Below are 27,352 nucleotides of genomic sequence, written 5' to 3'. Positions count from 1 at the left end.
ATTGATGATTGTGATAATTGGACTCAGCTGATGGCCTCTAAGTGTTTGTCTTTCTAAGAGGGTGCCTGTTTGTTGTACATTGAGCACCGAGGATAGCAAGCTGCTGAAACGTTTGCTCAGGTTTCTCTGTTTTTAATTCACATTTTTGCACTATGCACTTTAATAAATTAATTTTGTACTTTCTAGACCTTTAGAGTCTTTTTGGATTCAGTGTGCGGTCAGCCATTTTTTCTACCTCATTCTACATATCCTTCTTGGTTCTACGCACCTGAAGAAACATTGAGAGCGCAACAATTTTTTCCTATACTATACTTTTTATCTGTTTGCTGCTCCATCCATTACTGAAGATTTCATCTTTTGCTGAGATCAACTTAATTACAGAATCCAAAGCAACAACTTTCACCTTTAATCCTGAAGATATCCTTTTTCCTAGAGCTGACACTAATGTTCTGTACGCTGAGACCATACAAAACTCCATGAAGCATTATAAACACCTCTTAGAGAAAAAGATCCGGCATACTTTACACGGTTCAACTCTAAGTGAATACTGGAGAGTAAGCAGAATTCCCAGAGATTGAAAATCCAAAAGGCACCCACAATTGGAGGAGGAGATCCTGAGTTTTGTAAGAAATGGTGTGAAATCATGAACAAGGCATCATTGGACCTCACTCTTCTTGTGATTGAATTCACGCAGAAGGAACTCACAAAGGTGAGAGTGGACATTGAGGAATCTAAAGCTTCCATCATTGTGTCTCATAGTGAAGTCACTTTCAATATACAAATGGAATTGCTTAACACCTCCTTGGCAGAATTTAAACAAGACATACAACAGAAGAAGATACGCAAATTTCGCAGAGACACTTTGGACTACAAAGACCATAAAGTCTATCCCTGGCTCAACCTTACCCGCACCTTCACCAGACCCTTCCTTAAGGTTAGGTTTGAAGATGAGATTCCATTCACTTCTGCATCCAGTGGAGACAGTGATGTGGATTTTTTATCTGATCACACAAGCGACACAGAAAACCACCCAAGGATGTCACGTCAATACCAACTTCGAAGAAGACCACTCGACGGGGGAGGCGTGGGGGTAAGGGGAAACACAATCAGTTCAGAAGAGAGGAACTCGTCCAAAGATAATCTGATATTCAATCTCACAGGTCAAGAATTACATCCACAAGAAGTAAGTTTGCTTAACAAGGGTTTAAGTTTTGTTCCAGCTAAAGCTACAGACCCTTTTGTCACAAAGATTGAACTTTTCAAATTTTTCCGGACATTAAGACTCAAATGTTTCTATAAAAATGCCCATGCAGACCAAACATATGTAAATGTGTACAATGCTAGAGCAAAATTCAAACCTACCAGTACTTTTTGTCCATGTGGCATAATGACAAAATGACAATCTAGAATTAACAACGCAAGTCCACCTACTTGCAGGGGAATTCGACTACGCCACCTGGGAACTACACAGGAAACAAAAAGGACCACTACGTCACACAGGTTCACTTCTCATATATAAATAAAGGCAGGCAGAGAACATGAGTATCAAAAATACAAAATTTATTAATCAATAATAATAAAATAGAACAATTAGTTTTAAAAGGAGTACGTTTCGACTCCAATCACTTTTCTCCAACACTTCAATATAGAGACAAAACAGATAGCATCACTACAGAACACCATAGGTTTTACAACACTCAATATTCTCACTGCAAAATGTGCAGTGACTGGCAGCTGGATGAGGGAGTAATCAAAACAAACACAACATGCAGGGCTGAGGTAACCCACAGGAGTGATCACCGGCGTACGTGTCAAAGAGCACACTTCACACACACACACACACACACACACACACACACACACACACACACACACACACACCACACCGTGAACTTAGATTACAAATCATACACTCCAAAAAGGTGTAACACGGCAAACGTCAGGATAGTACAACCACCACCACCAGATCCTTCACCCGTGGGGACCTCAGCTACTGAAAGAAAATTAAACACAAAATAAATATCAAAAATAATATTACTCAGACAAACACAAAATAAATCCCAAAAGTCACAACACACTCCATTACACAAATATTTCAAAAAGAAACAAAATAAAGAAATGCAAATTAACTAACTAATAACGAAGGCAAAATCGACATACAATTATTCAGACAAAACAAAAACTAAAAACAACAGTTAGGCAACAGTAAATCTACAGGTGGGACCGAAATCCCATAGAACGAGTCCAGACGCTCAGCGCCAGCTTGAGTAGGGGGAGCTATTCTCCGCTCAGAAAGACGTTGCAATGTAACTGAACACTTCACAGAAACCAGACAGCAGCAACAGTTCCCAGCGTAATACGGCGCGATTTAGCAGGGTTTATGTAACACACAGTTGCAGTAGAAAATGAATCTACGGCAGGAACAATAATCAGCCAAAGTGAGAGGGAGAATCCTACAAAATATGAATAAACACAACCCGTATTATTCCCGATCCCAGATTACAATTAAAATTCCCCACTAATACACTCACATCGACTTACCACAAACTAATAGACATAAAGTTTTAGATAGGCTTCGGTATAGAGCCACGGCCAAGATGCACAGCATTCGGATCACCCACGGATACGCTGGAATACAGGGACTACACATTACCAAAAACCCACCCTTTAATCATCCAGCCCTTTTGAATAAGCCCCACATTGTGATACAGAACACAGCGCTCACTTACCGGAAAAGGCAGTCAAAAGCTCCTCGCTAAAGCAACCATTATGAGGGTAAAATAACGTCAAAAAGATTTGCATGCGCAGGATCATATTTGTGAGAGTGTACATGACATTGCAAGCATAAAATAAATTTGCGTGCGCAAAACCAATTTTGTGAAGGTGTAAATCAAGTTGCAAGCGTAAGAAAACAAGTTTTCCATCATTGTACTGTTAATCGTAAGTGTAATTCATGTCTTGTAAAACTGAAACTTCATATTAGCATTAATTAAGTATGAACTGTATGCATCTGACCTCAGTTTTTCCGCGCTCACACTTTTGGCACGTTTTTTTGCGCTGAAATACTGCCAAAAGCATTGCAAGTCTGCAAACAGTGGTGTGCAATGAAAAACACATTTTCATGAACGGCAAATATGAATTAATTGCGCAGAATCTGTCTCTGTGTGTAAAATAAACCAGTTGTAAATGACTTGTTGTATATGGAGAAAAACTATTTCCTGAAGTAACCCGACACCTACTGGTCCCTCTGCGCTTGCAGTTTTGTCACGATTCTCTCACTGATTTGAGTTTGCAAGCGCAGGTGGGACGGCAGGGCTATGAAATGAGGCACCTGATGACTCATTGTTTTCTCTATTCTGATTGGTTCAATATAAAGCCCGTTTTCTTCTCAACCCTTGCTTAGTCTTGCTTACTAGGGGACTGCTGCTAGTTTTTACTTAGAACTTTTGTTTATACATAAAAGTAAAACTGCTCACATTAATATGGCTTCATTCATAACTGTAGCGATTTTGTTACTTCTGTTTGATTTTTCTGTGATAGTATCTTACAGTAACTTGTTTAGGAAATACGTTAACTAGAATATAGTTTGAATTTGGAATTATATGCTACACTGTTCTACTAAAAATAATGAATACATCCACGTACTCCATCCTAGACCATAATAATATTGCATGGAATGGAGTAGCCTACTATTTATAACCTTACTTAATAAGAATGACTCAATGTAGCACCAAATACTCCATACTAATCTATACTAAAAAAAACTGCCATGCTTTGTTGTTCTTCCTCTGTTTTCTTTGTTTCTATTTTATTTGAAGCAGCTTTGGTATGATGAATAATTGGTTAAAACGCTTCATAACTAAAATTAATGAAAACATCCACGTACTCCATCCTAGACCATAATAATATTGCATGGAATGGAGTAGCCTACTATTTATAACATTACTTAATAAGAATGACTCAATGTAGCACCAAATACTCCATTCTAGTTTATACTAAAAAACTGGCATGCTTTGTTGTTCCCTTTCAATACGGTTCACTTCGCATTGCGTCAGTTAGCTGACGCTATGGGGGAAACTCCTGTTTACTCCGTGACTGAAGCCTATTGGTTAACGTCTGTACAAAGTACAGACCAATGACGTTTGAACCCGCGCGCGGGAGGAACGCGTCCCTATATAAGCGCGGTTCAATCGTCAGGAGCTCATTATTTTCTCCTTCAGCGCGAACCTCTCGCTGCTCCGAAGAAAAAGAAGAAGCCTTACCTCGCCGTTGACAAAAGCCCTGCAGCGGAGTCCAGGCCTAGCGTCTTCCCCTGCCGTTTTCCGGCTGAGAACCGAAGATAGCAGAGTCCAGGTCTAGCGTCTTCCCCTGCCGCTTTCCGGCCGAGAACCGAAGATAGCCTTCGCTTGCCGTGGTACGAGCCCTGTGCAGCGGACACACCTGACGAGGTCTCCCCTGCGGCCGCCCGGTAAGATCAATATTTTTAATATAAAGCTATAAGCTAAAAGAGCAGACGCTGTTGTAATAGCGTCCAGCACAGCGGCTCGGTGAGCCTCTCTGCTATGAATTTCCTCCGAGCGCGTTACCGGTCTGGCACCTCCCACGCCGGGACCGCGCTTATGCTTTGGTTGTCTTATCCATGTTTCGTGCTCCCCCTGCTGTTCCTCTCTCGCCGGGATGAACACACGGCGAGCCATGAGACTAGATGGATGCATAGACAAGCACACACGGACTAACCCCCCCTGTGTTCTGTCACACCGCAACCGTTCATGCTTACAGAGTCCCTTCGCTCCTCTTACATTCAGTGGCGAGATCTCTGGCACATATATTAATCACCCGAGTGCATCGGGTGATACCGTCACGACGCATGGCTGTTCTGTCTGTGTTGCTGCTCCCCTCTGCCGTTCCTCTCTTGTTGAGATGAACAAGCGGGGAACCGTAGACCTGGATAGATGCATACGACAAGCAAACACGGGCGGTCTGCCCCTGTCTCTGTCATAGCACAGCCACTCGTGCTCCACGCTCGCGGAGTCCCTCGGTCCTTTCCCCACAGTGGTGAGGTCTCTTAACGGCTTAGCTAGCATGCGGTATTACGGCTCGCTGCCTCTAAATGCAGCTGTCCAGTGTTCAACGATTACAGAGCTTCATGCCCCTCCCCTCCTGGAGCGGCGCGATCTCATTCGTCTGCTCGATAGGGCCGATTCGCCGCTATTGGAGCACCAAGAACACTCATTATAAGAGAGCTTCATGCCCCTCCCCTCCTGGAGCGGCACGATCTCATTCGTCTGCTCGATAAGGCGGACACGCCTCTATTGGAGCGCTAAAACACTTATTATAGAGCTTTACTGGCCTGAGCCGATCTCACTTCAGATAGCTCATTCTTTGTCTGCCTGGTAATTTCTCTCTGGTTTAGACGGAATCAGAGGCAGAACGAATTTGTTTATAATATACTGAGGCCCGAATACCTCCCTTTATTCAGTCCCGTCCTATATCAGTGCGCTGAATATTGGTACATTCTTATATATATACCCGGTTTTTCTGCCCTTTTAATAAACGGCAAAACCGCGGGCCTCACGGCAGACTTCCTCTCTGCGATGGGTTCAGTCTGACATTAAACCACCTAGACATACTACCCTGCTCCGTGAGCCGTTCGGTCACCGTCACTACTGAGGCTTGTGCACCTGAACGGCTGAGCTCTGGTCTCCGCAGCACAGCTGCATCAACAGAGAACGAAACTGTCTGGGAGAAAAGGGGTTATGTCGCGCCTCGGCTGGACTGCCCTGAAATGTTTTCTGTGTGCTGTTTATCCAAACATACTGTGTAATACTGTCGGCTATGCGACCTCACTATAGTGGCGAACGGTATTTAATTCCTCTAAAAAGAGTAATTTCCGTGCTTACTATACTGTGTATTGACACCCACGGTTGTACAGTGTCTCTAAACACTTTATCGCGTTACTGACAAGCAATCAGTAATACGCACACACGGCCCGCTGTCCATAATTCTATCGACGCTAGCCGAAAAAACCCCGGTTTGGCCATATACTGTGTATTGACACCCCACGACTGTACGGTGTCTCTAACACCTTTCTGCCAAATTCGCTCGCAGCCCACCTCAGTTTCTCCGCTACGATGCTGATGGCGCAAACGAGCACGGTCTTACGGCTGTTATTCTCTCTTCCTAGAGGAAGGACAGCCTCAGACTTTTGCATGGCTCCAAGCGTTTGAATCGCGCCCTCTCCGGACGGCCACTCAAAGGCTTACAGCCAAGCGGTTTATGACGTTTTTCGGCCATATAGCTGATTTATATTAGCGGATCCGAAGACGCTCACACCTCCGCTCCAATACTCGGAGATATTAAGGGTAATATCAACCTCAAGTGAGCTTGCTACCCGCCACAATAAGTTTCAAAGCTTAAAGCGCGCGCACAGTCAGACGCGCGCGGCATCTCGTTTAAGACGGGCACACGTACCCCTCTAACGAGCCTCAGAAAGCTGAATATCGTGGCATTCTGTTCATAAGTCCACTTCAGTTTGACTAAGCAAAGGTCCCGCCCCGAGCTGACGGCCGGGAAGCTTGCTTAAGTTACACACGGCTGCATGAAGTGCTGTCATTACGAGCTAGCCCAGCATTTGCTGTGGGTTGAACACGCTTTACGACGGCAATCAGCCTTCGGCGCGTGGAACGCCGTTTGTCTCATATAAATCACCTTGTACTGTGAATACGGTACATTAAGAGGATGATTTAGCACTGCAGCACTCTCGACCGTGTTATTGTGATAATGCGGTCGGGCAATCTACGGTGGTTTCATTATTTACCGAACCAGACTGAGATCTCGCCCCCTGAACAAGCTGACGAGTCATCTCCTTTATAAACTCATTGCATCGCTTTATAAGCTATGTTCAATCAGAGTGATACGCATCTCATGCTTAACTACCAATATTAACCCATTACGATGGGCGTGCGGAGATGGCATCCGTGGGCCGTGGGACACGACCTACATTACGTGCCTTATGACACATTGACACAAGCTGCTAGGACCCCTTTCACGAGGCGTCCTTATGCAAAGTCTGATCCATTCTGTCTAGTGACATTTGAAAGTCAAAACCCCCCGCGAATCGCCGGTGGAACACTTTTCTCCTCACTACAGAGGCACGGCGGCTCTCTCCCCTACCTATATCTATGTGGCCGTGATAACAGCGAACCACGCTTTTACGACCGACCATTCATTTAATTCACAAGCCTGTCATCTCTCAGATGCGGACGGCGGCGGTAACAGCGAACCATGCTTTTACGGCTGGCCATTCACTTTATTCATAAGCCTGTCATTTCTCAGATGCGGACGGTGCCCGAGGCACAGCGCTCTGGAACTGTCCAAGGTCCTGTATGACACATACGTCTGACGTACATCAGACGATCAGCTGTTCATCTGCGTCACAGATCACTCACTGGAGCACCTGTCAATACAGGCTATTTATGGATCGTTGACGTTATCACCTCCCGTGACAATTATGCTCACTTGTCTTAGAGCATGGGCATGGTCTTAGAGGTTTCTCATTGACAATTGTGACACGGCCGGCTGGTCCCCGCCGTCCACGTTGTCAGTTTACAGCTTCGACATCCCTGCTTCGCGCACTACTGAGGTTTGTTGCATTAAAGGTGCGCCCATTAGCTCACCTGTATGCACGATATGGTTTTTAATTATATGCGTCCACCGTGCGCTTAGAGAAGCTCACATGTACACGCTATAACATTTTGGTATACAATAAGATGCGCTTGGGAAAGCTCACCTGTATACACAGCTGTGTTATGCTTTGTGACACATACATTGTTGTTCATCTGTGTACGTTCACGGTGCGTTGGGTGCCCACCGTTACGTTCATCAATCATATCTGTACACATTCACGGCGCGTTCTGTGCACTGATTTATCTATACGCATTCACGGTGCACTGAAGAGTTCACCCGTGTGCGCACAATTTATTATCAGAACACATGACGGCGCGCTCGAGAATCTTGCCGGCCTGTGCATTATAACACTCTGATTCATCTATATGCATTCACGATGTATTCAAGTGTTCACCTGTGCCCGTGCAATTTATAGTCAATACACATTTACGGCGCGCTTGGAAAGCTCACCGATCTGTGCACTATAATACTACCTATATGCATCCCGATGCGCTTGAGGGTGCACCTGGGTTCACACTATTGTGGTATCTGTATAATCCCACGCTACGAACCGTTCTGCCGCATATTATAGTCAGATCGGCCGTTCGTGAGCTGCGCAGATCACTCACTACGTATGTCTGTTGCTAACAGTGGTTATTTAGATGGATCGTTGAAACCATCGCACCGGCTCACGCCCCTCTATGAGCTATGTCCTATATAGAGCCCACTCGGTGCGAGTTTGGCTTCTTCATGAACTTGGTCTACAGGGGTATCTATATCTATATTTGATATCTGCTACGCGGCCGGCTGGTCTTCGCCGTCTACGTTGTCAGATTGTACAGCTTAGACGTCCCTGCCCTACGAGCGCAGGTTCTCTCGGCTCAATCATGCACGCTCATGCGTTTTATGTGTACACCACGGTGCGCTCAGCGAGCTCACCAACGTGACTCTGAATTTACTTATCTCGCACAGCCGCGGCGCGCTCGGTACCTCGCCGTCTTGTGCTATGTTATGTGCCCCCGGTGCGTTTAAAACCCCACCGTGTGCGCGTCAACAATTTATATGGTGCTTACACATTTGCTTTTAAAGCTGTGAATATGCCGGGTATAGGGCCACACGCAGTGTCTCTCCGGTAAGGCACTTCAGTACGTTGTGTATGCACGGCGTGATGGGATTACGTTCCCCCATAGCGTCAGCTAACTGACGCAATGCGAAGTGAACCGTATTGAAAGGGAACGCTTAGGTTACTCACGTAACCCCGGTTCCCTGAAATAACGGGAACGAAGCATTGCGTCTCTTGCCGTGCTACAAACGTCTACGCAGCGAGTGTTATTCGGCTGCGCGCTTCAGTCGAATATAATGAGCTCCTGACGATTGAACCGCGCTTATATAGGGACGCGTTCCTCCCGCGCGCGGGTTCAAACGTCATTGGTCTGTACTTTGTACAGACGTTAACCAATAGGCTTCAGTCACGGAGTAAACAGGAGTTTCCCCCATAGCGTCAGCTAACTGACGCAATGCTTCGTTCCCGTTATTTCAGGGAACCGGGGTTACGTGAGTAACCTAAGCGTTCTTTCTCTGTTTTCTTTGTTTCTATTCTATTTGAAGCAGCTTTGGTATGATGAATAATTGTTAAAAAACGCTACATAACTAAAATTAATGAATACCAGTGGCGGAGCTAGACTTTTAAAACAGGGGTGGCAAAGGGGTGGCGAGGTATTATTTTTGGGGGTCAATATACAAAGTGTTCAAGTACACTGTATATAGATTAAATTAAAGTTGTTTATTTTCCAAAATGTACACAATTATATATATATTAAGTATACAGCAAAAATAGAACAACTGGGATCTGTTTGGACCTGATCTGCACCTGACTTTTGCTTCTTTAGAAAGAAGTTGGTAATATCGTCCCTATAGTTACACACCTCATGAAGAAACCAAAATTTTGAACAATTTGCTTGTTATTATTTACCATAAGTACACCGTTACTAATAATACAAATATTAAAATAATACACTACGACAAAATCTGAGTATATTGAGGTCTAGCCTATTTGACAACACAAGGAAAATTGCTTATCTAGACATGTTATGTTAAGGGAGGAGGGAACTAGTTTCCGTTAACTTTAATGTACTTATGTAAATAAACTTCTGTCCCTCACATTAAGCTATGGAATGGCTTCAGATGACTTTGTGAAATTATAATTCAACCCTCTCAGACCCAAGTCACCCAAACTGACGTTTAAAAAGCGTGAGGCGCCGAAAAGCGTGCTGTTTACAACCCTGTTCTATATCCACGGTCGTTTTATTAAGTTCAATATGCTGCATTACACGTGACAATATGAATAAGCCTACCCGATTGTTGCTGAACATTTGCTAACGACAAGTTTTTTAATTGTTTTAAGCATCTTCACGCAGGCGTGACAGTATTAGTCAGTTTCACAAGACTAGTAATGCTCATTGAAGTATTAATGCTAAGCACTACAGTGCAATGTCTTCCTTACTTCCCGTTAAAACAGTACTTCGTTTAATTTAATACCAATAAAAGCCGTACATACCAGCAAAACGCTCTTCATCGATCATGTGCGTGTTGGCGCGTTATGTTTTGGAGTACAAAGGAGCTGCGTGTCAGCTTAACCAATAGGCTTGTTCGACGTCATGCGGCGCCGCGAGAATAGACAGCTGCATTACGTGAAAGTACCGCGAGAGTGATTCGCGAAATCATACGGAGGAGTTTGCTTTTAAATCGCTCTCGCGGAACTTTGACATCATCCGGCAGTCGGTTCTTGCGGCGCCGCATGAAGTCGAACAAGCGTAATGAAAAGATAGCAGCAACACCACGCTTGTGCGTGCTGCGTAGGATGCATTCACGTCCGCTGGGAGATTTGAGAAATGTTCGTAAAAATCAAACAAAGTAATGTTTTCAGCGGGGTGGCAACAGAGGTGGCAAGGACTTCGTCTGGGGTGGCAATTGCCACCGCAAATAGCCCTCTGGCTCCGCCACTGATGAATACATCCATGTACTTCATCCTAGACCATAATAATATGGCATGGAATGGAGTAGCCTACTATTTATAACATAAATTAATAAGAAACGACTCAGTGTAGCACCAAATACTCCATACTAGTCTATAATACATAAACCTTTAAGCTGGCTGACATGTGTTGATTCAGAATTTTAAGCAGGTGTTTTGTAATATATAATATATAATAATGTAATATATATAAATATAAGAATATATATAAAATATATAAAAGTGAATTTTAGTTATGTAGCGTTTTTAACCATTGTTCATCATACCAAAGCAGCTTTAATTAAATAGAATAAAAAGGAAAGAACAACAAAGCATGACAGTTTAAGTCAGGGGTTCTCAAAGTCCGGACTCCGGTCCGGACCCGACGGGAACTTGATCCGGACCCGCGTCCACTTCATATTACAAGTGCATTAATTTCTATGTGATTGATTAAATGTGTGCATTTGCTACGTTACAAATGCATATTAAACTTGTAAACCATCCGTTTAGTTTTTTTTCTATTTAGATTTAAGAGTATTCCTGGTCCGAAAATAAAACAAATTATTTTAAAAAATTTTGTGTGACGCTGTAGCCATCACACCCAGATAGCACAGCTACTTCATGTACTACGGCTTTTGATCAGTAAGTCCTTATCAATCTGAAATCACTGTTGGTTTGAGTCGTTTAAAACATGCATTTGAAAAAGCAACACTCGTCAAACATATTCTTTATACATATTCTTTATTATCATGAAAATACCTGAAAAGGTTTGAAGAACAGCAATAAAAATATATCCTTAAGACATTTCCTGGAGCTGCATGTGTCTGGTTCTTTGTCTGCAGCGCATATTAAGTTTCTGCCCGAGAGCGCCCCCTGGCTTTTGGATGTAGTGGCATTTCACCGTAATTCATTGAGAAGCATAGCAAGAATAAACCAATTTACAGGCGCACCCCTAATTTAGGTCAGTGTCTCTGCCTACCAACCACACTTTTTTTTCCATGGTTTATGCATCTGATGGAGAACAAACTGTGCCATTTCTCTAATTAGGTTGCTCTGTATTTTGCACCTCGTTACTTTTGGCATATTCCTTGTGTTTATGTTTTAAATTTTTTTTTACTTTAAATGCAAAATACACTTATGTTTTTCCCAAACTATTTGTGTTGATTTGTTATATAAACAAATGATTTACATAAAGTTTTTCCGGACCTATGAAAATGATGAGAATTCAGATTTGGACCTTTGAATGTAAACTTTGAGAACCCCTGGTTTAAGTCATTGTAGCAGTATTCCTGCAGCCTCATGGACGATACTGAGAAAACTCCTGGCGTTTTATTGAACCAATCAGAATAGAGAAAACAATAAGTCATCAGAAGCCTCCTTTCATAGACCCGCCTTCCCACCCGCGCTTGCAAACTCAAATCAGTGAGAGAATCGTGACAAAACTGCAAACGCAGAGGGACCAATAGATTATGGTTATTTCAGGGTTATTAGGGTTATTTCAGGAAATAGGTTTCCTCCATATGCAACAAGTCATTTACACCTGGTTTATTTTACAAACAGAGACAGATTCTGCGCAATTAATTCATATTTGCCGTTCATGAACGTGTGTTTTTCATTGCACACCACTGTTTGCAGACTTGCAATGCTTTTGGCAGTATTTCAGCGCAAAAACCGTGGCAAAAGTGTAAGCGCGGAAAAACTGAGGTCAGATGCATACAGTTCATACTTATTTAGTGTAAATGTGAAGTTTCAGTTTTACAAGACATGAATTACACTTAGGATTAACAGTACAATGATGCAAAACTTGTTTTATTACGCTTGCAACTTGATTTACACCTACACAAAATTGGTTTTGCGCACGCAAATTTATTTTATGCTTACAATGTCACGTACACTCTCACAAATATGATCCAGCGCATGCAAATCTTTTTGACGTTATTTTACCCTGAGAGACAGAGAGAGAGAGAGAGAGAGAGAGAGAGAGAGAGAGAGAGAGAGAGAGAGAGAGAGAGAGAGAGAGAGAGAGAGAGAGAGAGAGAGAGAGAGAGAGAGAGAGAGAGAGAGAGAGAAATATAGAAGAATAGAGTAAAATTTCATATCTAAGTATTTTCATCACTGGTTGTGGCTAATAGCAGCTTCAACAGCCATTCTAAAATCTGTGATTTACTGAAACATTGCACTAGCTGAGAATTGGACCAAGGATGTAGCTGGTTGATACTTTGTTCAGTAACAAGGTTGTTAAAGGTCCTTGTGTAAAACTGCCATCTTGGTTATGTTCAATACAAGCAGGCTGGCCATGGTTCAGTTAGGAATATGTTAATCCAGACTATGCTGTTTTTGTGGTCTCAGTGCTATTGAGAGAATTCTACCAATGCTTTAGGAGACCACAGCAACTGCACAGATATATAGAAGCTCAACAGGGAATCAAACTAGATGTTTGTAAGAGCATTAGTAAGATTATGGCTTATTAATAGCAAGGAGCCTGTAGAGAAGGGCATGTTAATATTCTTCTTTATAAGCCCCCATCATTTTAAAAAACAATTAAATACTTTTTAAGAGGAGTGATTTACAAGGCCAACTTAATCAGCACTGAACTGAACAGCAGTTATTTACAAAGTCAGCCCAGCTGGCCCTGAACTGAACAGGGGATCTAACTTCATGCTATGGTCTTGAACAAGACATTGGCTTCCATGTGATCCATCAATGCTTCCTGAAAATTATGCTACTAGAAGCTTCCACTGAACTTGTCAAACGAATAAGTTGTTGAAAACAATAGAAGAACACTTACCAAAGGTGCTTTTACATGAAGACAAAACAAAACAGTTGTTAAAATGTGGATGATTTCAATTGAATTAAGACACAGGTATTGCATAAAAAGCAAAGCAGCTGACCACACAGTTCTAGGAGACCAAAACAACTGCAAAGAAAACTTTAACATTTCCAGGAAGGATCAAGCTACTTGTTTTGTTTAGATAAAAGAGAAATTGCATGCAAGAAGCCTACCATAAAAGAACTGGAGAAGAATGGAAAGGCAGATATGACCACTTACATGGTCACTCAACCCCACTGGCACTACTAGGATTGGAACCTAGAGTCTTCCGCTTGGAAGACAATGGCATTACCCACTGCGCCACAGAGGACTTGCTGCTGGGCAAGGCACAAACATAAAGTTGATGCCTGTAGAATCTGCCCAAATTTGGTTAAACACACAGACAGTTTCAAGAGCCATTCTAAAATATGTGATTTACTGAAACATTGCACTAGCTGAGAATTGGACCAAGGATGTAGCTGGTTGTTACTTTGTTCAGTAACAAGGTTGTTAAAGGTCCTTGTGTAAAACTGCCATCTTGGTTATGTTCAATACAAGCAGGCTGGTCATTGGTTCAGTTAGGAATATGTTAATCCAGACTATGCTGTTTTTGTGGTCTCAGTGCTATTAATAGAATTCTACCAATGCTTTAGGAGACCACAGCAACTGCACAGATATATAGAAGCTCAACAGGGAATCAAACTAGATGTTTGTAAGAGCATTAGTTAGATTATGGCTTTTTAATAGCAAGGAGCCTGTAGAGAAGGGCATGTTAATATACTACTTTATAAGCCCCCATCATTTTAAAAATCAATTAAATACTTTTTAAGAGGAGTGATTTACAAGGCCAATTTAATCAGCACTGAACTGAACAGCAGTTATTTACAAAGTCAGCCCAGCTGGCCCTGAACTGAACAGGGGATCTAACTTCATGCTATGGTCTTGAACAAGACATTGGTTTCCATGTGATCCATCAATGCTTCCTGAAAATTATGCTGCTAGAAGCTTCCACTGAACTTGTCAAAGGAATAAGTTGTTGAAAACAATAGGAGAACACTTACCAAACGTGCTTTTACATGAAGACAAAACAAAACAGTTGTTAAAATGTAGATGATTTCAATTGAATTAAGACACAGGTATTGCATAAAAAGCAGAGCAGCTGACCACACAGTTCTAGGAGACCAAAACAACTGCAAAGAAAACTTTAACATTTCCAGGAAGGATCAAGCTACTTGTTTTGTTTAGATAAAAGAGAAATTGCATGCAAGAAGCCTACCATAAAAGAACTGGAGAAGAATGGAAAGGCAGATATGACCACTTACATGGTCACTCAACCCCACTGGCACTACCAGGATTGGAACCTAGAGTCTTCCGCCCGGAAGACAATGGTATTACCCACTGCGCCACAGAGGACTTGCTGCTGGGCAAGGCACAAATATAAACTGGATGCCTGTAGAATCTGCCCAAATTTGGTTTACAGGGTACCCGCGGAGTCTTAAAAGTCTTGAAAAAGCATTGAATTTCATTTTCCCATATTAAGGCCTTAAAAGGTATTGAATTTCACCTCAAAGTCTTGAATTTTTCACGGAGGTCTTAATTTTTCAAATTTAATATGCTGTTAATTCAGACACAAAACTCGCGTGCACGAAAACCACGCGCGAGCCACAGATACGAGCACAGAACATTATCCATGTTTGGAAAAGCATCTTAGCGAGCGCGCAGAACATCCACACGCGGGAAAGCATTCTCTGTTCAAAGTGCACAAATGCAGTCACGCGAGCAAAGTAAAATGTTAAGTAAAAAGGCTGGGATGATAAAGTAAAGGGTGGGATGATAAAGTAAAGGCTGGGATGAGCGCTCGCTCGACTCTCTCTATGCGCTCGCAGCTGCACAACACGCACTTGCTCGATCAAGTTGACTTTGGGAATGTGGGGCGGGACAATGACGGGTGTCCTCGCACCTGTGAACGGATTCTGTTCCACAATCCGTCACTAGTAAATCTATAGTTTTGATATGATCATTATGTCGGAGAAGGTCATTTATATGTTAAACAATAGTCTTGTGTGATTCATGCAATAATAAGCTGCAACAATAACGCAAATTTGAAAGCTATTATATATTTTGTTTACTGTTTAATTAGATAATATCAACTTGCAATATATGCTATAGGCTACATATTTACATTGTCACACTAAGTTAGCATTTGAAAACTTTAGTATGGTCCTGTATAAAGATTGACAGAAATATATGAGCTTGTGTCCAGTTTTTTGTTTGGTGCAGTGAACAGATCTCTTGTCTTTTTAGGGTCAAAATAGCATTACATTTTAATTTGATGTTGTGTTTGCCATAATATGGTTAATTTTTTGTTTGTCAGTATTGTTCTGGTTCAGATTATTACTGATGAGTGTTATAAGATGTTCTTATTATCTTAACTATATTAAACAGCATAAAAATGAATACCTTAAAATTGGTGTTATTGTTTGGTTTGCAGCTTATTTCATGGATCAAACAAGGCTATTGTTTTAACATAAATTACCTTATCCGACATAATGGTCATATTTAAACATGGCGGGCTGCACAAGATAAAGAGGAGGGCCACATGTGGCCCCTGGCCCTCCAGTTGCCCATCCCTGATTTAGGGATTTTCAAATTTACAATAAATAGACATTTAAATCTATTAAATCTATTTGATTGTTGGTTTTGATTGTTGGGTAAAGATAAGGGTTAGGCCGTTTGGGCCTTGGACTCAGCCTTTCAGAGGCATATTGTCATGAATGTTCAAACACTTATAAATAGTAATTATTTGAGGTATATTACGTTATTTAAAATGATTTATTCTACCGATGTGCGATGTAGGTATTAAATTTCATTTGAAGTGGTATTAAAAAGGTCTTAAAAAGCCTTGAATTTAGGTTTGACAATCCTGGGGGTACCCTGGTTTAACACACAGACAGTTTCAAGAGCCATTCTAAAATCTGTGATTTACTGAAACATTGCACTAGCTGAGAATTGGACCAAGGATGTAGCTGGTTGTTACTTTGTTCAGTAACAAGGTTGTTAAAGGTCCTTGTGTAAAACTGCCATCTTGGTTATGTTCAATACAAGCAGGCTGGTCATTGGTTTAGTTAGGAATATGTTAATCCAGACTATGCTGTTTTTGTGGTCTCAGTGCTATTGAGAGAATTCTACCAATGCTTTAGGAGACCACAGCAACTGCACAGATATATAGAAGCTCAACAGGGAATCAAACTAGATGTTTGTAAGAGCATTAGTTAGATTATGGCTTTTTAATAGCAAGGAGCCTGTAGAGAAGGGCATGTTAATATACTACTTTATAAGCCCCCATCATTTTAAAAATCAATTAAATACTTTTTAAGAGGAGTGATTTACAAGGCCAATTTAATCAGCACTGAACTGAACAGCAGTTATTTACAAAGTCAGCCCAGCTGGCCCTGAACTGAACAGGGGATCTAACTTCATGCTATGGTCTTGAACAAGACATTGGTTTCCATGTGATCCATCAAATGCTTCCAGAAAATTATGCTGCTAGAAGCTTCCACTGAACTTGTCAAAGGAATAAGTTGTTGAAAGCAATAGGAGAACACTTACCAAACGTGCTTTTACATGAAGACAAAACAAAACAGTTGTTAAAATGTAGATGATTTCAATTGAATTAAGACACAGGTATTGCATAAAAAGCAAAGCAGCTGACCACACAGTTCTAGGAGACCAAAACAACTGCAAAGAAAACTTTAACATTTCCAGGAAGGATCAAGCTACTTGTTTTGTTTAGATAAAAGAGAAATTGCATGCAAGAAGCCTACCATAAAAGAACTGGAGAAGAATGGAAAGGCAGATATGACCACTTACATGGTCACTCAACCCCACTGGCAGTACTAGGATTGGAACCTAGAGTCTTCCGCTCGGAAGACAATGGCATTACCCACTGCGCCATAGAGGACTTGCTGCTAGGCAAGGCACAAACATAAAGTTGATGCCTGTAGAATCTGCCCAAATTTTGTTTAACACACAGACAGTTTCAAGAGCCATTCTAAAATCTGTGATTTACTGAAACATTGCACTAGCTGAGAATTGGACCAAGGATGTAGCTGGTTGTTACTTTGTTCAGTAACAAGGTTGTTAAAGGTCCTTGTGTAAAACTGCCATATTGGTTATGTTCAATACAAGCAGCCTGGTCATTGGTTCAGTTAGGAATATGTTAATCCAGACTATGCTGTTTTTGTGGTCTCAGTGCTATTGAGAGAATTCTACCAATGCTTTAGGAGACCACAGCAACTGCACAGATATATAGAAGCTCAACAGGGAATCAAACTAGACATTTGTAAGAGCATTAGTTAGATTATGGCTTATTAATAGCAAAGAGCCTGTAGAGAAGGGCATGTTAATATACTACTTTATAAGCCCCCATCATTTAAAAAAACAATTAAATACTTTTTAAGAGAAGTGATTTACAACGCCAACTTAATCAGCACAGAACTGAACAGCAGTTATTTACAAAGTCAGCCCAGCTGGCCCTGAACTGAACAGGGGATCTAACTTCATGCTATGGTCTTGAACAAGACATTGGTTTCCATGTGAACATCAATGCTTCCTAAAAATTATGCTGCTAGAAGCTTCCACTGAACTTGTCAAAGGAATAAGTTGTTGAAAACAATAGGAGAACACTTACCAAACGTGCTTTTACATAAAGACAAAACATAACAGTTGTTAAAATGTAGATGATTTCAATTGAATTAAGACACAGGTATTGCATAAAAAGCAAAGCAGCTGACCACACAGTTCTAGGAGACCAAAACAACTGCAAAGAAAACTTTAACATTTCCAGGAAGGATCAAGCTACTTGTTTTGTTTAGATAAAAGAGACATTGCATGCAAGAAGCCTACCATAAAAGAACTGGAGAAGAATGGAAAGGCAGATATGTACGGTGGCCTCGGGGTGCAATTTTATTTACAAGATTAAAAACAAATTTACAAGTTTTTTTTAACAAATTTACAATTTTTTAAACAAATTTACAATTTTTTTTAAATGTACAAGTTTTTCAACAAATTTACAATAAGTGAACACATTTACAAGTTTTAAACAAATTTACAATAAGTGAATAAATTTACAAGTTTTTTTAACAAATTTGCAATGAGTGAACAAATTTACAAGTTATAAAACAAATATACAATTAAAAAAAATTACAATGAGTGAACAAATTTACAAGTTTTAAAACAAATATACAATTTAAAAAAAAATACAATGAGTGAACAAATTTACAAGTTTTAAAACAAATTTACGTTTTTTACGGAAAGGGTAGGTACAATAGCCGGAAGTGCTCTACACTCCAGTTTAGTAGGTGGCGGTAGTGCACCATAAGCTGGTTTGCCAACCGCCATAAAATTTCAGAAGAAGAAGAAGCCGGAAGTAGTGGCTACAGGAAATGCCCGGTTTTTTTCTTTTTCTAACAGCAGCGTTCATTGTTGTACCATGTTCTGCCCCTACTGCGGCACCGGGACCCCCATCAACCGTAGCCGTTTCTGTCACAAATGTGGAAAATGCTTAACATTTTTGCCTGACGGCGGTAAAATGGCCTCAAGTTCAGCCGCAGAAGATGGCGAAATAGCAACTACTTCAGCAACTAGTAAGTACTTTCTTAAACTAGCTAGCAACAACAAATAGCAACTGGCTTGCTAGCCAGTCCAGGTGACTGAAGTTGTGTTTCCATCCAACTTTTTAATGCGCATTTTAACTAACGTTATTCGATTAAAAACATCCCGGTTGGGAACACGTGAAATGCGCATAAAATTTCTGATGCACATAGATATTTGATTCGCTAGACCCTTACGAAAATTAACCATGGTTTACTACTGTTAAAACAAAAAAAAAAAACATGGTTACTGTAGTAAAACCATGGAAACCACAAAATAAGCATGATTTTGACAACCATGGTTTTCAAAAACCGTAGTTAAACCATGTTAGTGTAGTAAAACCATGGTTTTTTACACAAAAAAGCCAGGGTTACTACACTTTTATCACGATAAAACCATAAGTTAATGCGAATAAAGTTGATGGAAACAGTTGAGTCGCATAGCTTGACGTAACTTTTAAAGAATTACAGCAGACTCGCATCAGTATGAGTGAAAATAGCAGATAGCGAGAAACAAAGTATGTTAAAAAACACCTTTATGCTAGAAGTAGTAGCTCTAAAACAATTGTTAATGCCACTATATTCTGTTGATAACACTTACAAGTAACGTTACCTATTAAGAATCTATGTTTATCTCTGACCATGTTCTTATTACAGCTAGCACAAGGTGTGCAACATACAAGCAGTTCATGAGCTACAAGGCTATCAAGTCACAAGAAAGAACTGAAAGAAGAGACACAAAAAAACAGCCTTGCCACAAACAAAGAAAAAAGTTCAGGTAAAGTTATGTTGACCTTAATGCATGAAATATGAACATAAAAAACAACAACAAAGATAACATTGTTAAACATGTCATTATAGAAATGATGGTCTATATCTACTAGCACTATGTCATGTCAATAGTTCAACTTACAGTATATTTTAAATAATAATGACATTTACGTACACAAGATGCTTGAAGAAAGTCTTGTGCAGGCCTATTAATATTAGTATTTTTACATTGTCTTAGATAAACGTTGGATTGATGATGCGCAATGGAGTCGACCTCAAACCTGTGAGAGGGAAAATGCTCCCATTATGGACCATGCCAGAGGTAGCAGCAGCTGACCTTCTAAAACAGGCTGTCCAGAAATTGAAAACATTCAACAAAGACATGGATGATGGACCCTACCGTCTTCTGTTTCCCGATGGCTCCGAGGTGGTTGTTGTCCCTGGGACCGAAAAGCCATTCCTTTTAGCTGAATATAAAAAAGAAATTGGCAAGCCATATTGCCGCATTACACTTTTTGTATGTCCGGATGAACATTTCCAAGAAGGTTAGTGGATCTGGTAATATTTATGTATTCTTCATTGTTGTAATATAATATAATATAACATAATTTACATGTTTTTCAAATTGTCATTGCTGTGATTTGTATAATCATAATGTTAGTCATTATCATAATAATGTGTTTTGAACATTCTTGAATGTAGCATATGCTGATCCTGATTCAGATTCCGATTCCGAAGTCATTGTGAGAACCCGGAGGTCTTTGGAATTCAGTGAGGCTGACACCGTGGTGAGATGATATGAAACAGGCGCTGTAGTTAAGATTATATACTTGTGCTTTACATGATCAGAAGTGTTTGTACTACAATATTATGACAAATTTTGTTGTTTGTTGGATTCAATTGTATTTCTTCCACTTCAGCTTTGTGAACCTCTGAATGAGAGTACACCCAAACACCAAATCAAGCAAGAAGTGTAAGTTCTAATTTCTCAATTTCAGTTATTTATCAGATGTCATAATTGTAATAGCCCCAGGAAATTTACAGTCATGGCTGAAAGTCTTGGCACCCCTCAGGATTGGTTGGTTTTGGAACAAAACTCACACACTTTTTGAAGTTTTTTTGATGAAATAACCATACCAGGATGTTTTCAATAGCTCATTGCAGCAAAACAACAATTGATTTCCCCAAATTCAACACAAAATGCCACTAAAATGTCGCAGGAAGTCAATACTGCACGGTCAAAAGTATTGGCACCCTTCACAACAAGTGTCTTTTGCGGTGGTAAAAGGAAAATTAATTGTTGTGTTGAGCTATTGAAAATATCCTGGTTTGGTTATTTCGTCAAAAAACCTTCAAAAGTGTGTGAGTTTTGTTTCAAACTAACCAGTCATGAGGGAGGTGTGCCAACAATTTTAGCCATGATTGTCTGACCATAAAAATCGAGCAAATATTATAAAGGTTATTATAGATTACCATAACTTGTGTACTCTTCTCTTCCTCTGAATTTCATTTCAGAATGGAAACACAGAAAACTGAGCAGGTATTGAAGTACATTTCTTTTTAAGTCCATTGTTCTGGGTTCCTATTCAGTTTGGAGAATTATTAAAAATGTGATTTGATTTTTAAGCATTGCAGGCTGCTATTTCATGAAGTCAGATGTAATGAAGGCCCGTGGTGAAATGAGTAGGCGACCCAGTGGCGGCTTGTGACTCCTCATCCGAGGGGCGCTAATTCAAAATAAGTGTTCGGAGTATCATGTGTGTGGTTCCCTTTTCCAAAATATGTGTCCTGCGTGTGGAGAGATCCTGTGTGCATCAAGTGTTTTGTCAAAATAAGTGCCTGCTCAACACGCGTTAAAACGTTTATGATGAAAATACACGCAAGACAATCACTTAACAGTAAACTCTGATTACGCATGAGATTATGTGAGTATCTGGCAAACGCGAGCGTCTCTTTTACCATTAACCCTTTAGACGCGTCTGCAGCAGGCACTTATTTTGACAAGACACGTGATGCACATAGGATCTCTCAAAGCGCAGAACACATATTTTGAAATTACGAACCACACACTTGACTGGCTACATACATGTTGTGACGAACTTTGCATCGTGCGCCCTCAAAAAAAGAAGTCACCAGCCGCCACGGAGGCGACCCCAAACCTTTTGATAGACGTGAGAATATCAGTTAGGAAGGCCGGTTTTTTTGGATAGCTTGGCAAATGCTTGTTTTACTTGTTGTGGTGTTAAGTGGTTACATTGATTACAAAAGTGTATGCCGGTGACCAGTAGGTTTTCTAAATTTGAATGTTGTGAAATTATGGAAACTTGAAATGGGAACTGTATAGGAATTTCAAACCCTGCTTGTGGTGTTTGACAATCAAAAAATATTCTGTCAATTTCCTTTTCAGATTGTCATATCTGATTCTGAGGATTGTCCGGATCCACCTAAACCAGCCATGTTAAAGTACTACAGGTATGCATATTAATGTAGAACTATATTACCAAATGATCAATATACTTTTACTACTACTGTATAGTACGGTTTTGACTATGTACAGTGTTGGCTAAGGTTAGAAAGCTTCTTGTCTGGCTCAACCTTTACAGCACATACACATGTGTGTATGCACCACAAACCGAGGAGGAGGAGGAGGATGACATGCCTGCTCCTGTTCCTATGGATGTAGGGGGCAAGACAATGTAAGTTGGTAACTGCAAAGAAATAGAACTTTTATGGTAATGATTTTTTAGATTGAATTTGCAACATGATCATTATTAGACAGACATTTGATAGCCACGTCCTACTCAACCCAGCTTATGTTTCAGCTACATTATAAATCAAGCTACATGTCTGCCATTCACTTAGACCTGTTTACATGTGTCACTAGAATGTGTCTAGGGCTATCCAATCACAAGTGGCTCGTTCTAAATACCCTAAGTGGAGGTGGTTTGAGACGCATGTATACACATGTTCTGTAGAGTAAACACACAATGCATTTTGATGCGTTTTTTATGGTGACACAATAGATAATGAAGTATGTAATACTAGACATAGAATGTAGTACGTTAGCAATCACTCTGGCGCAAGTCAAGATCCTTTATCAACTGTCATTCTAACAAGTTCTTAGTCAATTAAGCCCACTTCTATAAGAAGTCAGCAGTGTTGGTTTACAGGCAGTCTAGCATGTCTGTATATTGATGAGTGGACAAAGATGGAATTACTACATGTCAAAGTAGCCTTTCACTGCACATCACAATCAGATTATGTTGCTTGCTGTTTTTACCAATGCAAGACCCTTTTGTGTAACTGTAGGATGGACTCCGACATTACATTACCGGATATCATCTATGATCTTTCTCAAAGTATTGATCATGGAAGGGTCAGCAGGTTTAATGTTTGCCGGTCAGATGTGTGGGATGGAGCTCTACGAGGTTTCAAGCGAAGCACATTTTCAGAAAAATACGACCTGTTGGTCAGATTTACTGATGATGCTGGGGTGTTTGAAGATTCTGTGGATACAGGTGGGCCAAAAAGAGAATTTCTAACTCTCCTAATGAGTCATCTGAAAAATCGCCCGATTTTCAGTGGACCAGAAGGGCATCGTTACATTACCTATAATGCGAAGGGTATGCATGGTTTTGTACTTGCACTACACATTTATATAATTGATATGTCCTTTTACTTTTAAATGGCTCCGGTCATCAACCAGTTGAATTATGCTTGGTTGTCTTAAAGGACAAATCTGGCGCAAAATGACCCATAGCTCCTTACTTTCAGTTTTCTATCCCCTATTGGGTCTGCTTTAAGCTGCCTGTCCATTACTTGGCCTGTTGTCCAAAATTTTCTCATTCTTTTTCCTATGGGCTGCATGTGATGACCTTGAACAACAGGGTTATGGGTCATTTTGCACCGTATTTGTTCTTTTAAAGGGATACTTCATCGATTTGAATTAAGCTTTGAATAATTAGAAACCTAGTAATAATTTTGTTTGGCTGTGGTATCTACCTGGATTTTCCCCCTGGGAGTGAAATTTCTGTATTTCTTTTCTGAATTGGTGAAGTATTCCTTATAGGGACTGTAAGTAGGGTTTTAAGTGTTTTATTAATCAAAATCAATGTCTTTATTCATAAATATGTCCTCGTTGGTGTCAAATGACCTCTGCCAGTGATCTGACTTTTCTTTGTAAGCTTAGAATTTCTTCTCTTTACTAACATTGAACGGGTAAGTCCAAGGAGGCTTCCATGTCGTTCCGCCGTATTGATAAACTGTAATAGCAGAGAGGGACAAAAAGCACTAGCCTACCAACGCGTTTCCACAACGCGTTTCCATTCAGAACACGTGAACCAGCTGACACGGACAAGGAGATCAGTGATTACATAACGGCTACTGTAGTTGCAACACGCATTTGGAAAGGCGAGGCACTAGAGAGCACTGTTCGTTTGAATGCAAAATACAATTTTACCACTAGATGGGAGTAAATACTACTTACAGTCCCTTTAAAATGACCACCATTCTTTTTTGAATGTAAGGTGCTGTGTTTTAGTTTTGAAAATGAATGATTTGTATTAATGATTTTCATTCGCAGCTGTCAGGGAGGACGAGTACTTCTTGGCAGGAAAGATGATCGCAGTTTCAGTAGTACATGGCGGTCCAGGCCCTCATTTCCTGTCAGAAGATTTTGTGCATTTCCTTGCAGGCCAGCCCTCTTTCAAAGCAACAGTTAATTTAATAACCGACGAAGAGATAGGGCAAGCTTTGAGAGAGGTAGGAAAAGAGTTAAGGCTCTGGCAAGGTCTGGTATCCTCAGTGTGATCAACCAAGGCATTAAAATGTAAAGTTTCGGATGCTCAACACTCACAGTTAATGTGCACAGTTAGCGTTTGGCGCTTCACACTGAGGTGTTCCAAACTTGCAAGACACTGAAAGCTATATGTAGGGGATGATTTATTTATGAGCACATGTGCTGTATCTTCATCATGTGATTTAACCAAAAATGGGATCAAAAGAGATTGAAGAGATACTGTAGAAATGGTGTGTATACTGAATGTTTCTTGGTCTTTTCTGTCTTCTAGATTGAGAGTGCTGCTTCCTTGGAAGATCTGCAAGACTGTACTCTTAAGCACACCACGATGTTGCAGACTGCAGGGTGCTTCAGATGTGTGAAGTCCCTTGAGGACAAGATGACCATTGTATCCGACTTCCTGAGATGGTTTGTCATTGATCGTAACATGTGTGTGATTGACAGGTATTAATCTATCTTGTATGAAATTAAACATATAAAAGTCTTTGGCAGCCAATGGACATGTTTTTTGCTTGTAGATTAGTGACACGTAAATTAGGAAATAATCTGTCTGTTACATGTTTTCTCCAGGTTTAAAGAAGGACTCTCAGCTCTTGGATTGTACAACGCACTGCAGCTGTACCCAGCACTGCTGTCCCCTGTCCTGTGCCATGTAGAAAAGCAGCTCACTGCTGAGTTGCTGGAGGATCTCTTCAGGCCAGACTTGAGTCCATTGGGGAGCAATAGGAGGGTCAGAGAGGGAAAGACCCTGGGATTTTGGAATGACTACCTCCTTGATTGTCAAGGTTTGCAAAAAGTGCAAAATCCACTATTTTAAGTTAGTTTTTTTATGATTGCTTTAGCACATTTTTTAACTATTGGCTATTTTTGCAAAACTAAAACAAAAAGGAAAACATTTCCCCAAATCAGACATTGTAGTTCTCTTGCAAAAGTTAACACACCTTGCCTAACGCTGGTTTCACACCGCAAGCGTGAGCAGCGCGCAAGCGGCACATGTTTTTTTCGGCGCCCATGTTAACAAGTTAAAGCATGCACACCGCACGCATAAGCAGCGCGTGCTCGCATGGCAGGGGCGTTGCTGAAGCGCAGGAGACTGCGCTGTCATTCTCTGTCCAGCAAATGAGTCCTCATCTATCCTAATAATCTTCAGAGAAATAGATACATCTATAAATTTAAATCTTATGCTTAAACTGTTGAAGGGAAACACGATCGACTGCTTCATGCTGTTAATCACTGAGTGAATGTTTTATTTTATCGTAAAACTTCAGAGAAACAGATTTAATAATGTGCCATGGGCTTTTTATGTCTATAATTGTGTTTTGTGTCTACATCTATCATTACACGGACCAGAACAGCATGAAAAAAATGTGAGTTAAACAAATCAGTTATATAAATTACACTGACCATCAAAAAGCGTCTTGAAGAGGTTTTGCTCATAAATGCATGTAAAATAAAGTAATGTGTACTTGAGATTTTTATACTGTTATTAAACTGGACACTATGCACTGCAAACGCAGCCGGTGTGAAAGCACAATGGCCACGCGCAGCAAACGCTCTCCTCACGCGCTGCTCGCGCTTGCGGTGTGAAACCTTTGTAAAAATTGTGTTTTTGTATTGAGTGTAAAGCAGTAAGTTATGTTTACAGTTCTGCAAAAAGAGTGATGTGCAGTGGATTGTTCCTACAGTTTTGTTGTGTAACAAAATTGCAAACTGAGTGCGAAGCTGTGTTTGTGCTTTTAGTTTTGCAAACTCAGTGAGTGGTTTTGCTATACAAAGTAATAGTTTTAGAAATTGTGCTATAAGAATCACGGTTAGCATTTAAGCATTCAGAAAAAAAACTGTAGTAAAGTACTTTATAAGGAATTCAACTTTTTAACACCAGGATGTTTGTGAACAATTATATTCATTTATAGAAGGCCAGACTGCTGTATCAGTGGAGGAGGTGCTCATGTTTGCCACTGGACTGAATTCTCTCCCCCCATCTGGACTGAACCCGCAGCCAAAACTGGAATTCATTGAAGATTCACCATATCCAATGGCAAATACGTGTGCTAACACATTGAAATTGCCAGTGTTAAGTAATTTTGAACTCTTCAAGTCCAATATGGACTTTGGCATTCAGAACTCTCCTGGTTTTGGCTGCTTCTAAAAGCAATCAGGGTTGTATTAGCTGTACACCACCATTACCTACACCAAATGATTCGTTCAGGAACAGTAAACCATGTTCTTTTACTCTCTACATTTACTGTGTCTACTGTTTGACTAGACTGCTAGAATCAATGGCTATTTTGCTTTTTATTGACTAGAGTTTTCTGCCATTGACTTGTATTTGTCAGTTCTCTGTGCACTGTCTGTCAACCATTGTTGTATGACACATTTTTGTCCAGGAACGGTAAACCATGTTCTTTTACTGTCTACATTTACTGTGTCTACTGTTTGACTAGACTGCTAGAATCAATGGCTATTTTGCTTTTTATTGACTAGAGTTTTCTGCCATTGACTTGCATTTGTCAGTTCTCTGTGCACTGTCTGTCAACCATTGTTGTATTACACATTTTTGTTCAGGAGCAGTCTTTTTACTGTAATGTTAAAATGGAGTGTAATCTTATGTGGATGTCTTTAAATGACATGTATTTCTAAGAACA

General features: G+C 40.5%; 1 protein-coding gene across 1 annotated transcript; it reads left to right on the top strand.

The window, feature by feature from the left end:
* Window positions 1–643: 643 nt before the first annotated feature.
* LOC135735373 (uncharacterized) lies at window positions 644–27,352 on the top strand. Its single transcript, XM_073814132.1, has 12 exons — window positions 644–1,183; window positions 20,148–20,454; window positions 20,612–20,697; window positions 20,830–20,882; window positions 21,425–21,449; window positions 22,317–22,381; window positions 22,513–22,605; window positions 23,219–23,532; window positions 24,492–24,670; window positions 24,979–25,151; window positions 25,278–25,492; window positions 26,621–27,352. The coding sequence occupies exons 1-12, from the start codon at window positions 644–646 to the stop codon at window positions 26,854–26,856; spliced, it is 2,286 nt and encodes a 761-aa protein (XP_073670233.1). The 3' UTR covers window positions 26,857–27,352.

This window comes from Paramisgurnus dabryanus, chromosome 3 (assembly GCF_030506205.2).
Source record: "Paramisgurnus dabryanus chromosome 3, PD_genome_1.1, whole genome shotgun sequence".
NCBI classification, from domain to species: Eukaryota; Metazoa; Chordata; class Actinopteri; order Cypriniformes; family Cobitidae; genus Paramisgurnus; species Paramisgurnus dabryanus.
Note: the sequence above shows the minus strand (reverse complement) of the source record. Positions and strands in the feature narration are given on the sequence as shown.